General features: G+C 46.7%; 1 protein-coding gene across 3 annotated transcripts in view; it reads right to left on the bottom strand.

The window, feature by feature from the left end:
- Nucleotides 1–9,270, bottom strand: part of CD2AP (CD2 associated protein) — a 158,567-nt gene extending 149,297 nt beyond the window's left edge. Inside the window, exon 1 of one of the 3 annotated variants that reach the window (XM_073335813.1) lies at nt 8,974–9,270. In XM_073335813.1, the coding sequence (XP_073191914.1) occupies nt 8,974–9,249 (276 nt within the window). In that variant the 5' untranslated portion in view covers nt 9,250–9,270. The remainder of the gene's footprint in view (nt 1–8,973) is intronic. The other 2 variants (XM_073335810.1, XM_073335811.1) reach the window with 2 other exon arrangements.
- Between the last annotated feature and the right edge of the window lie 3,400 nt (nt 9,271–12,670).

Here is a 12,670-nt window from a genome sequence, read left to right as displayed (position 1 = left end):
TGGGGCCATAGACGGAACCCATATCCCTATCTTGGCACCGGAGCACCAACCTGCCGAGTACATAAACCGCAAGGGGTACTTTTCAATAGTGCTGCAAGCTCTGGTGGATCACAAGGGACGTTTCACCAACATCAACGTGGGATGGCCGGGAAAGGTACATGACGCTCGCATCTTCAGGAACTCTGGTCTGTTTCAAAAGCTGCAGAAAGGGACTTTATTCCCAGACCAGAAAATAACTGTTGGGGATGTTGAAATGCCTGTATGTATCCTTGGGGACCCAGCCTACCCCTTAACGCCATGGCTCATGAAGCCATACACAGGCAGCCTGGACAGTAGTCAGGAGCTGTTCAACTACAGGCTGAGCAAGTGCAGAATGGTGGTAGAATGTGCATTTGGACGTTTAAAGGCGCGCTGGCGCAGTTTACTGACTCGCTTAGACCTCAGCGAAACCAATATTCCCACTGTTATTACTGCTTGCTATGTGCTCCACAATATCTGTGAGAGTAAGGGGGAGACGTTTATGGTGGGGTGGGAGGTTGAGGCAAATTGCCTGGCTGCTGGTTATGCGCAGCCAGACACCAGGGCGGTTAGAAGAGCACAGGAGGGCACAGTACGCATCAGAGAAGCTTTGAAAACCAGTTTCATGACTGGCCAGGCTACGGTGTGAAAGTTCTGTTTGTTTCTCCTTGATGAAACCCCCCGCCCCTTGGTTCACTCTACTTCCCTGTAAGCTAACCACCCTCCCCTCCTCCCTTCAATCACCGCTTGCAGAGGCAATAAAGTCATTGCTGCTTCATATTCATGCATTCTTTATTCATTCATCACACAAATAGGGGGATGACTACCAAGGTAGCCCAGGAGGGATGGTGGAGGAGGGAAGGAAAATGCCACACAGCACTTTAAAAGTTTACAACTTTAAAATTTATTGAATGCCAGCCTTCTTTTTTGGGGGCAATCCTCTGTGGTGGAGTGGCTGGTTGGCCGGAGGCCCCCCCACCGCTTTCTTGGGCGTCTGCGTGTGGAGGCTATGGAACTTGGGAAGGAGGGCGGTTGGTTACACAGGGGCTGTAGTGGCAGTCTGTGCTCCAGCTGCCTTTGCTGCAGCTCAACCATACACTGGAGCATACTGGTTTGGTCCTCCAGCAGCCTCAGCATTGAATCCTGCCTCCTCTCATCACGCTGCCGCCACATTTGAGCTTCAGCCCTCTCTTCAGCCCGCCACCTCTCCTCTCGGTCATTTTGTGCTTTCCTGCACTCCGACATTATTTGCCTCCACGCATTCGTCTGTGCTCTGTCAGTGTGGGAGGACAGCATGAGCTCGGAGAACATTTCATCGCGAGTGCATTTTTTTTTTTCTTTCTAAGCTTCACTAGCCTCTGGGAAGGAGAAGATCCTGTGATCATTGAAACACATGCAGCTGGTGGAGAAAAAAAAAAGGGACAGCGGTATTTAAAAAGACACATTTTATAAAACAGTGGCTACACTTTTTCAGGGTAAACCTTGCTGTTAACATTACATACATAGCACATGTGCTTTCGTTAAAAGGTCGCATTTTGCCTCCCCCCACCGCGTGGCTATCCCCTCAACCTTCCCCCCTCCCTGTGGCTAACAGCGGGGAACATTTCTGTTTAGCCACAGGCAAACAGCCCAGCAGGAATGGGCTCCTCTGAGTGTCCCCTGAAGAAAAGCACTCTATTTCAACCAGGTGGCCATGAATTATCTCTCACTCTCCTGAGGATAACAGAGAGAGATAAAGAACGGATGTTGTTTGAACGCCAAACATACACTGCAATGCTTTGTTGTACAATGATTTCCAAGTACGTGTTACTGGCCTGGAGTGGTAAAGTGTCCTACCATGAAGGACGCAATAAGGCTGCCCTCCCCAGAAACCTTTTGCAAAGGCTTCGGGATTACATCCAGGAGAACCGCAAATGCCAGGGCAAAGTAATCCTTTCACATGCTTGCTTTTAAACCATGTATAGTATTTTAAAAGGTACACTCACCGGAGGTCCCTTCTCTGCCTGCTTGGTCCAGGAGGCAGCCTTGTGTGGGTTCGGGGGGGACTGCCTCCAGGTCCAGGGTGAGAAACAGTTCCTGGCTGTCGAGAAAACCAGTTTCTCCGCTTGCTTGCTGTGAGCTATCTTCTTCGTCCCCAAAACCTGCTTCCGTGTTGCCTCCATCTCCATTGAAGGAGTCAAACAACACGGCTGGGGTAGTGGTGGCTGAACCCCCTAAAATGGCATGCAGCTCATCATAGAAGCGGCATGTTTGGGGCTCTGACCCGGAGCAGCCGTTCGCCTCTCTGGTTTTCTGGTAGGCTTGCCTCAGCGCCTTCAGTTTCACACGGCACTGCTTCGCGTCCCTGTTATGGGCTCTGTCCTTCATGCCCTGGGAGATTTTGACAAAGGTTTTGGCATTTCGAAAACTGGAACGGAGTTTTGATAGCACGGATTCCTCTCCCCAAACAGTGATCAGATCCCTCCCGTTCGGTCCATGCTGGAGCTCTTTTGCGATTCTGGGACGCCATCATGGTCACCTCTGCTGATGAGCTCTGCATGGTCACCTGCAGCTTGCCACGCCGGCCAAACAGGAAATGAGATTCAAAAGTTCGCGGTTCTTTTCCTGTCTACCTGGCCAGTGCATCTGAGTTGAGAGTGCTGTCCAGAGCGGTCGCAATGGAGCACTCTGGGATAGCTCCCGGAGGCCAATACCGTCGAATTGTGTCCACAGTACCCCAAATTCGAGCCTGCAAGGCCGATTTAAGCGCTAATCCACTTGTCGGGGTGGAGTAAGGAAATCGATTTTAAGAGCCCTTTAAGTCAAAATAAAAGGGCTTCATCGTGTGGACGGGTGCAGGTTTACATCGATTTAATGCTGCTAAATTCGACCTAAAGTCCTAGTGTAGACCAGGGCTTAAATACAGAGAGATTTAAAGAACATACCTTAGGTACACAATCCCATACTTCTGCTCTATTCCATTTTTCTGTTCCCTGCAGGACAGGCAGACATGAGTCTAACCCAGGGATGGGCAAACTTTTTGGCCCTAGGGCCACATCGGGTACAGAAATTGTATGTAGGGCCAGGAAGGGAAGGCTGAGGGAAGCTATGCCTCGCAAAACAGCAAGGCATGGCCTGGCCCCTACCCCCATTCAACCCCCCCTGCTCTCCACCCCAACTGCCCCCTGGGACTCCTGAATCCTATCCAAACACCCCTGCTCTCTGCCCCCTGACTATCCCCCCAGGACACCCATTCCCTATCCAATCCCCCCTGCTCACCACCCCCAGGACCCCCACCCCTATCCAATCTCCCCTGCTCCCCACCCCCTGGCCATCCCCCACGAGCCTCCCCCCACCCCGTATCCAACCATCCCTGCTCTCCCCACCCCACATTACCTGTGGGGTGGCAGAAAGGGGGCTCAGTGCTTTCCCTGTGTGTTTCCCCTGCTCATTTGGCGGCTCTCCCTGGCAGTCATGCAGGGCTCGCTCCCTGTCTGGGCTTGGCTGCTGGGGACAGGGGCCAGGCATGCTGGAGGTGGAGGGGGGCCCTGGCTTGCTCTGCCCCTGTCCCCGACAGCAGGGCCCAGGCCCTTTGACCGCCCCACCACCCCGCAACCACCCCTGCTTCTCGTCCCCTCCCCCCCCCCCCCGAACTCACCCTGACCGCGCCACCCTGGAGCGCCAGGTCTGGCAGCGCTATAACTGTGCTGCCCGGCCGGAGCTGCAGCCAAGCTGAAGAGGATAGGCCAGGGGCTAGCCTCCGCCCCGCTCACCACACTGCCGGGGAGTTGGGCTGGCTCCTCCAGAAGCCTGTCCTGACCCCACTCTCTGGCAGGAGCTCAGGGGCCAGAGGGAAGGGTCCTGCTGGCCAGATGCAGCCTGTGATTCATAGTTTGCCCCCTCTGGTCTAACCCCAACTTACAGGGCCTTACTGTGGAGTAAGATATTTTTTTTTAAAAAAAGCACAAATGACAATATAGCCACTCCCTCCTCTGAGCTTAATGGGTTCAGTTCCTCCGCCTCACGGTACTGCCAAGTCAGATCCCCAACCACCTACCTTCTAACCTTCATCTACCCTCCTTTGGCCCAAACCTAAATAGTCTTTCATTCATCCATCCCTCCCTCACAATGACTTAGCTCCCCAACAGTATCATATTAGAGTTTCCATTGAGACCCCATATCCCATTCTCCAAAGAGACCCTTTGCAATATACCTATCCATTCTAGAGTCTTGTCTACAACAGAAAAATGTTGCTCACCATTTCCAACCAGGTACAGTAAAACCTGCCTTAGTGACCACCTCTGAAAAGACACCATCTGCCATAAGCAACTACTTGCAGAGGCCACAGAATGTTTTTCCCCAATAATTTAACTAAGAAGAAACTCTGAAAAGTGACCACCTGTCATTTGTGACCATATTTTCTTACTCCCATCCAAAAAACAAACCTGTAGGAGAAACCAATCTTTCTTACTTCTGCCTTGCTGCTGGCAGCAGCGTTGCCTTCAAAGCTGGGCACCCAGCCAGCAGCTGCAGCTCTCTGCTCTGCCTTCAGAACTGGACAGCTGGAGAGAGGCAGCTGCTGGAAGGGCACCCAGCTCTGAAGGCAGCCAAACTTTGAAGAGAGATGACCTCTCACAAGTGACCACTTTTGCCAACTCCTGTAAGTGGTCTTTCTTGGCAGATTTCACTGTATAGCACTCCAACATTAGTATAATTGGGAGCCATAGCGTAGATGGGCCACTACTTTTTCATTTGTTCCGGGGGTTTAGTGCAAGCAAAACTAAACTCAAACTAAAACTCAGTGTATAGTTAGCAAAGAATACTCAATAAAAAAAAATTTCCTCAAAGAACTGGCTGCATTCAGTTGATTAATAGATAAGCAAGTAGTAACTTTTCAGTAATGCTTTGATTGAATTCTCACTAATAATTTTAGAAAAATCAAAGCTGAGTATAAGTAAAGTAAAATGATCTAGCTTGGTCCATTTCACAGAGAACATCTGATAAGATTTTACTCAGAATCTGATGTATGAAGCTTGACCTTGGGGAAAAAAAGATTGTTAGTAACAAAATTCAGGAATTCACAGAGCATGCCTAATATTTTTGTGTGTGCTATAAAAGTGACAAAGGCCAAGGGGAGTTACCTTATTCTCTAAGGTTGTTTGATCTGATGAACCTGCACACAAAGTACATCTGTAATAAATCATTCTTAATTGCAATCATTCGGTATAGAAACATGCCCTTTTTTCAAGTTGAAGTATAACAATTAATATCCAAATAGTAATTTTGCATGTATTGTCCAAGGTTACCATTAATGCATTATATGTAACAATAATGTATCCAGAGTAATAATCAGTATTGTTTCAAACAAAAGCATTAAAGAAGGTTCCAAAATAAAGAACGGATGTTCTAAAGAAATATTACAGAAATTAGGAAGTACTAAGTCTTCTGAGTCATTTAATCAAATTAGAACCAGTTTATATAAAAATCAAACAATGAAGTAACAAGAAGGCCAGGAGTATATAACAAGTACCAAAAACATTGCTCGTTAGATATTTTTACACTTATATATCATAGTACCTTTCAACCATAGTGCTTTATGGTGGGTAAACATTACATATATGCTATATGAAAATATTTAATGGGAAATTTTCAGAGTACTCCCTGGCGTCGTCCTAACTGTGCTCCCATTGAAGTCAACAGTAAAACTTTAATTGACTTCAATGGTGGACAGTTAAGCCAACATGTCAAGTATTTTTGAAAATCTGGGTGGGGGAAGGGGTGTACATAAAATCTCTCTCACACACACACACACACTTTATCTTCTCCTTCTCCTTTTATATGTCACTTGTATTCTTTGGCTGAAAGTTCTTTAAAGGAAAGACCATGTCTTCATATACCTTTGTATAGCCCCTCACACAGTAGGGCCTTAATCATGACTGGGACTTCTAACTACTACTACCATACAATCATTTATTTACATAGCTGTTCCTGGCAATCTAACTATATTTACATATAAACACATGCATGTGAAAGACTGTTGTGTTGTAACAGCTGCTGTGTTCCACCCCAAAGGTAGCTACTGTACTTAAATATACAAATTAAGACACAAGCTACTTTTGGGGTGAAATATGACAGTTGACTGCAGTGATTCCGAAAAAGAAAACTGTACCCAAATACGTGAAGAAAATGTAAGTAGACAATGCTATAAATTAATCAGTGAATTTAGCCAGAAAACCAGAACTAAAACTTCTAAAGGCTTTATGTTGTTTTTCCTATCCAGTAGTGATATTTCTATGATTTACACTTACTGTATATAAACCTTCATATATGAAATGGAAATTATACTATTTATAAATTCAGAAAGTTTTGGTAGCATTTTAAAATAATAAATCATAGCAATAATAAATCATAGCAATGGCCCATTTATACTACTGACTCAGTCTCCAACAATGCTCATGATTTCAGCATCACCTCAGAAGCAGGTAAGAATAAGTAATAAGTGACACAAATGACAAAGCAGAGAAGTATGCACAAGAGTAGACTACATCAGCCTTGAAACTAGAAAAACAGGACTTAATTTAGGAAGCAGCTTTTAAAACAGGCTGAATAGTGAATAACTTTAGAGATATAAAAAACAGTTGCAGTATGAAATTACAAAATAAATTAGTGGAATATAATTTGTTTCCATAGGCATAAGGAATACAAAACAAATGTGAGTGTGAACATATCAAAACTGTCTAATTTCAATGCAAAATGTGTAGCTTAAATGTATGGGTGTTTCCTTCCTTTAAGGTCCACTGTCTTTTGTGGAAAACAATCTGTCCAAAATCCAGTATATGCTTTCACTTAAGAACACAAACACTTCTGGTCAAAAATTTAAGCATTTACATATAGCACCATAAATGCACAACCTGCTTTATAAAACACAAAGCAAGAGTCTCTTCCCCAAACGATGTACCGTTTAGCAACTTAAAACAGAGCAAGTAATGGAACGTGTGGAAAGATAACTAACTGGTGAGCAGAAAGACAAAAAAAGGATTCATAGAAAGAGGCATTTAAGAGAAGGATTTGCCTACACATTCTGTCACCACACTCAGAATAACCACTTTTATAATAACAACAAGGAGTCTGGTTCCACCGGACTTCTTGTTGCTTTTGTGGATACAGACTAACACGGCTACCCCCTGATACTTGACACTTTTATAGTGTTCCCTTCACAGAGCTGTTATCTTTACCATTTGCTCTACTTAAACCAACCACAAATATATACTTCCCAATGCTATCAAGTTTAGAAAACTGGCCACCACCCATTCTTACAAATACAAATCTGAACCAGGGTATTATGAAACAACCATACACAGTAAACACTTTCAGCTGTTCACATTTGCACAATAAGTTACCATCACACAAGAAAAATCAGTGAACATAGGGTTAAAACTAAAGTGAACAAATGATTCTTAAAATTAATCTGAACTGCATTTAGCCTTTACAAAGCTTAGCCTACTTCCTCCAGTTACTGCTTTATCTGTCATATTTGTTATGTAGTAATAAATCAGCCATCTCTTTCTGTCACATGAATGGCCAAGTTCTCTTCCAAGTACAGCCACCAACTTTTTCTACCCAACACCAACTAGCACCCCTCCTCATGAAAATTACACATTTGCAGCTTTAGTTGTTCTTCCTGAATTATTGTACCATTTAACTCAGAGTATGGGATTTCTCTAGTACATCAGAGTCCTCAGCTTCTTCACAGCACCAGTCTGGAGCTATTCTTGCTTCTTTACCATTATTGGATCTTTAGCTCTTAAAAAATGAGGTAACTTCTGGTGCTCTCCCTAGAAGCAGCAAAATTCAGCATGTCTACAAAGCAAACTTTCCCTTCAAGAAGAAAAGGAGTACTTGTGGCACCTTAGAGACTAACCAATTTAAGCTCTTTTATGCAAAAAGAGATTCTTTTTAAGTCAGAATATGCAAAAACATGATTGGGAGGAGGTTGAAAACAATAACTGAATATATCAAATCAAGTATAACATTAAGCAAGTGAATGGCTAAGACTGAAGGCATACCAATTCCCTGTAACTTCCTTCCAAGCCGATTAATATTTAACATTTATTGTCAAATATGAGCAGACTGCAGAAGAGATAAAACAATCATCATCCCCAGCTTGTTCTTCAAGACAGCAACCCAGCAGTAAAGTACAACTGCAGGGCTACAAGTCTAATCATCGGTCAGGTGCTCTTTTCCTAAGGTATCTTCTAAAGGAGAGTAATCACCAGTGGGAAAAGATCTCAGAAGCACCAAAACATCTGGTGTTACTATCTCTTCTATATTTACACTCTCCCGCTACCAAATTACTTGGTCAAGGTATAGTCAAGGTCCAGACTCCAGAGGAAATAAAAAATAGTAATGATGATGATAGTAGTAAGCAAATAAAAATATTTCACAGTCCAAAAGCATCCACATTTGGCCCGCGGTCCACCTATTGACTGCACCTGGCTTAGAGCGCCTTCATTTAAAGCACTAGGGATCTGCCGATGCAACATTAAGTGTAGACATGCCATAGGTCCACTGCCTCTACCCCCGCTGGGAGGAGAAAGAACACGTATCCAGTCCCAGCTAGGAGTAGCCATGGATGGGGGGAGGGGGACAGGGAATGGTCCCCCAAAGCTCCCTGGGTAGACCAGGAGAGAGAGAGTGGGGGAAGGGGGCAGTTGGCCAGACCCCCCGGGGGGGTGGGGGGAGTAGGGTTGGGGGAGTAGGAGGCCACCGGCCCCCTGCCGAGGGCATGGGGGGGGGAGGTGTGGGGTGACCGGCTAGCCCCCTGCCTAGGGTGCCCCAGCAGGTGGGAGTTTGGGTTGGGGGCGTAGGGAGGCGGCCGGCTTCCCCCAGGGCACTCTCCTGCCTCAGCCCGTGCCCGGCTCCGGGTCCCGGGCAGCCCCTGCGCGGCGGCGCCCCCGCCCCCCCGTCCCGCCTTACCCATGCTGTGCGTGCCCGCCCGGGCCGGGGGAACCGCTCCCTCTCCTGCCGCCGCCGCCAGCCGCTCCTGCTCCCGCTGCCGCGCTCAGGCCGGGCACGGCGGCTCCATCCGGCCGGCCGCGGGGGCGGAGCAGCTGCTACAAGCCGGCGAGGCCCCGAGGCAGCCGCCGCCGCCGAGCCGCAGACTCCCCTGGGCGAGACCCGCTCCGGCAGCGGCCGCGGCAGCTCGAGCTCCCGGCTGGGGTGGGGTGGGGTGGGGTGGAGGGGGCGCCACATCCCGCGAGAGCTCGGCGCCCGCCCGCCCGCCGCCCTGCTCCGCGCTGGGTTCTGCCCGCTGTTGCCAGGTGCCGTGACGTGAGTCCCGCCCCGGCCCGGGCCGAGAGCGGGGTCGGGAGCCGCCTCTCGCCGGAGTGTCTGCCCTTCCCCCACATGGCACTGCCTCCCCCCAGGATCTTCTCACTCCCGCCCGGGGGAGGGAAGAATACCCAACCCCCCCACCCCACACACACACACAGGGGAGAGACGTTCCCCCCACGTACCCACACAGGGCACATACACCCACACGGGAGAAACCCCACCTCCCCCTTCACCCACCCCCCCCCGGGAGATCCACACTCACACAGGAAGAAATTTCCTCCCCCCACACCCGGGAGATACATTCACACACAGGGAGAAATTCCCACACACACACACAATCTTCACACTCAGGGGAGATACATACACACACTCACACAGGGAGAAATCACACACATACACTCAGGAAAGATACACACACACACACACACAGAGATGGATAAATTCTCCCTACACACAGGTAGAGCCATACACATACAAAAGAAATTCTTCTCCTCTCTCCCCTCCACCCCACACACTCACACAAGAAATTCTCCCCCCACATATTTCAGAGTAGCAGCCCTGTTAGTCTGTATTCGCAAAAAGAAAAGGAGGACTTGTAGCACCTTAGAGACTAACCAATTTATTTGAGCATGAACTTTCGTGAGCTACAGCTCACTTCATCGGATGCATACCGTGGAAACTGCAGCAGACTTTATATACACACAGAGATAAGCTATTACCAGCAGGACAGTGGGGTGGGAGCAGGATTTGTTTCATATTCTCTGTGTGTATATAAAGTCTGCTGCAGTTTCCACGGTATGCATCCGATGAAGTGAGCTGTAGCTCACGAAAGCTTATGCTCAAATAAATTGGTTAGTCTCTAAGGTGCCACAAGTCCTCCTTTTCTTCTTCCCCCCATATATACACACACACTGGAGATCCCCTGCATACGTACAACATGGGAGATACACACAGGTGATTTTCAAACCCTGACCCCCTGTGTGGCAGTATAAGGGGGTGGGAGGCTTACTACTAGATTGCTGTTACATCTAACCCCGTGGTATTTCTTTGGAAAAAATCATCCCTTTCATAGATTTTAAGGCTAGAAGAGAATTTTATGATAATCTCTTCTGACCTCCTGCGTAACAGTAGACATAGAATTTTCACCAAGCAATTTCCTGCATCTACTCCAATTATTCTGAGGTAACATGATCTGGACCTAAAAACTTGATTAGAAGGGGATCTTCTGGGAGTCCAGATACGAAGTCTGGAAATGGACTGAAGTTGAACAAATACTCTCAGCTTCTGCAATAACAAACATTTGGCTCCAGTAACTCCATGCCTATCTGCATTCTCCACATTCACTTTCAGCAATGCAAGGTTGTTCCCTTCCTTAAGAACTGATGCATGAGTTTCCGCACCTATTCTCTCTTTCAGTGGATTTTCTGCCTTTTTGTGTGTGACCAAATCCAAAGGCAAGTCTACACTACAAAATTAAGTTGACCAATGTTACGTTGACATACAGTCACTGCAGTAGTTAAAATCACTATTGTACGTTCACACTGTGCTCTTTGTGTGGGTGGTGTGCGTCTCCTCACCAGGAGCGCTTGCACTGATTTAACTGTCAGTGTGGGGCATTGTGGGTTGGCTTCTGAAAGGCAGCAAGAGTCGATGTAAACAATGCAGTGTCTACACTGACACTGCATTGACCTAACTACATCGACCTAAGTGCTACGCCTCACAGGAAGGTGGAGTTATTAAGTTGGTGTAGTGGGTGAGTTACATCAGTGGGAGCTATATTTTAGTGTAGAAGCTTACAGATTTAAGGCGACATCGACCTAACTCTGTAGTAAGAAGAGGAGGACTTGTGGCACCTTAGAGACTAACAAATTTATTTGAGCATAAGCTTTCTTGAGCTACAGCTCACTTCATCGGATGCTGCAGCTCACGAAGGCTTATGCTCAAATAAATTTGTTAGTCTCTAAGGTGCCACAAGTCCTCCTTTTCTTTTTGCAGATACAGACTAAGGCCTGGTCTACACTAGGGGGGGATTGATCTAAGATACGCAACTTCAGCTACGAAAATAGCGTAGCTGAAATCGACGCATCTTAGACCACCTTAGAATCACTTACTTCATGTCCTCGCGGCGCGGGATCAATGGCTGCCGCTCCCCTGTTGACTCCGCTTCCGCCTCTCGCCCTGGTGGAGTTCCAGAGTCGACAGCAGAGCGATCGGGGATCAATTTATCGCGTCTACACTAGATGCGATAAGTCGATCCCTGGTAGAACGATCACGATCCGGTGGGTAGTGTAGATGTGGCCTAACACGGCTGCTACTCTGAAACCTGTAACTCTGTAGTGTAGACCAGGCCCAAGAATCCCAAAGCAAAACAATGGAGCAACCATAATCCTGTAACTGCCAATGGAAAAGTAGCATGTAGGCACTAGCTTACCTCACAATGAGCAGCAAAGCAAATCATTGGGGTATATCTCTGATGTAACTCCAATAAAGTAAATTTCACCAGGAATTAATTTGGTTTATATATTTAGATTTATAAAGTGACAAGAGGCATACATCTGAACACTCTGTTTCAGTACTAAATAAACCAGGCCAGAAAGCATATAAAAAAAAAACATCACATTCCCCACTTCCTCTATATATCACCCATCAATATTTGTTGCTTCAGCGATACTCCTGAAAAGATGGACCTTGCAATAGGTTTGAGTTACTTTGAACTAATTGAGGGGAATTATCCCTTGCATTGGGGATCTAGCCTGCACAGATCTTAAAGCAAGTCACTGCTGAAGCTGGGTGCCTAGAAATTCATGCTCTTCTAGAGAAAGAACTACTGGATTGTGATCTGATTGGCTTGAGGGTTGGGATCCATATCTGAACCCTTAAGCCCATTTCTAGAGAGAAGAGTTTGCTGACTAAGAAGGGGAATGCATTCCAATAACCCCCTGTCAGCAGTCACCTATCTTGTATGATGAAAGCAGTCTGGCTCAAGCACCTCCACTAATCTCAGCTGTAACCCCTTTTTTTGGTGATTTTATTGTTAATATTTTAAACAAGATGCATTTTTAAGGAAAATGAAAATAAAAACAGGGTGGGGCTGCCACCCTTTAGTTTTTGTGGGAAATCAAAAGACAGTGAAAGAGTTTTCAAATTTCTTGTTAATTTAAACAGGTTTAAAAAAAGATAGTGACTTAGAGGCCAGGAGGACTAGTAAATCCAATGTGGTTTTGATGCATTTTAGGGAATATGAGGCAGCAGGATCCTTTGAAATTAAACAGCACACAGACTTCCCTACTGCAGACGTCCTTTCACACATGATTCAAAATGAGCCATTTTAGCCAGGCTC

Source organism: Lepidochelys kempii, chromosome 3, assembly GCF_965140265.1.
Source record: "Lepidochelys kempii isolate rLepKem1 chromosome 3, rLepKem1.hap2, whole genome shotgun sequence".
NCBI classification, from domain to species: domain Eukaryota; kingdom Metazoa; phylum Chordata; order Testudines; family Cheloniidae; genus Lepidochelys; species Lepidochelys kempii.
Note: the sequence above shows the minus strand (reverse complement) of the source record. Positions and strands in the feature narration are given on the sequence as shown.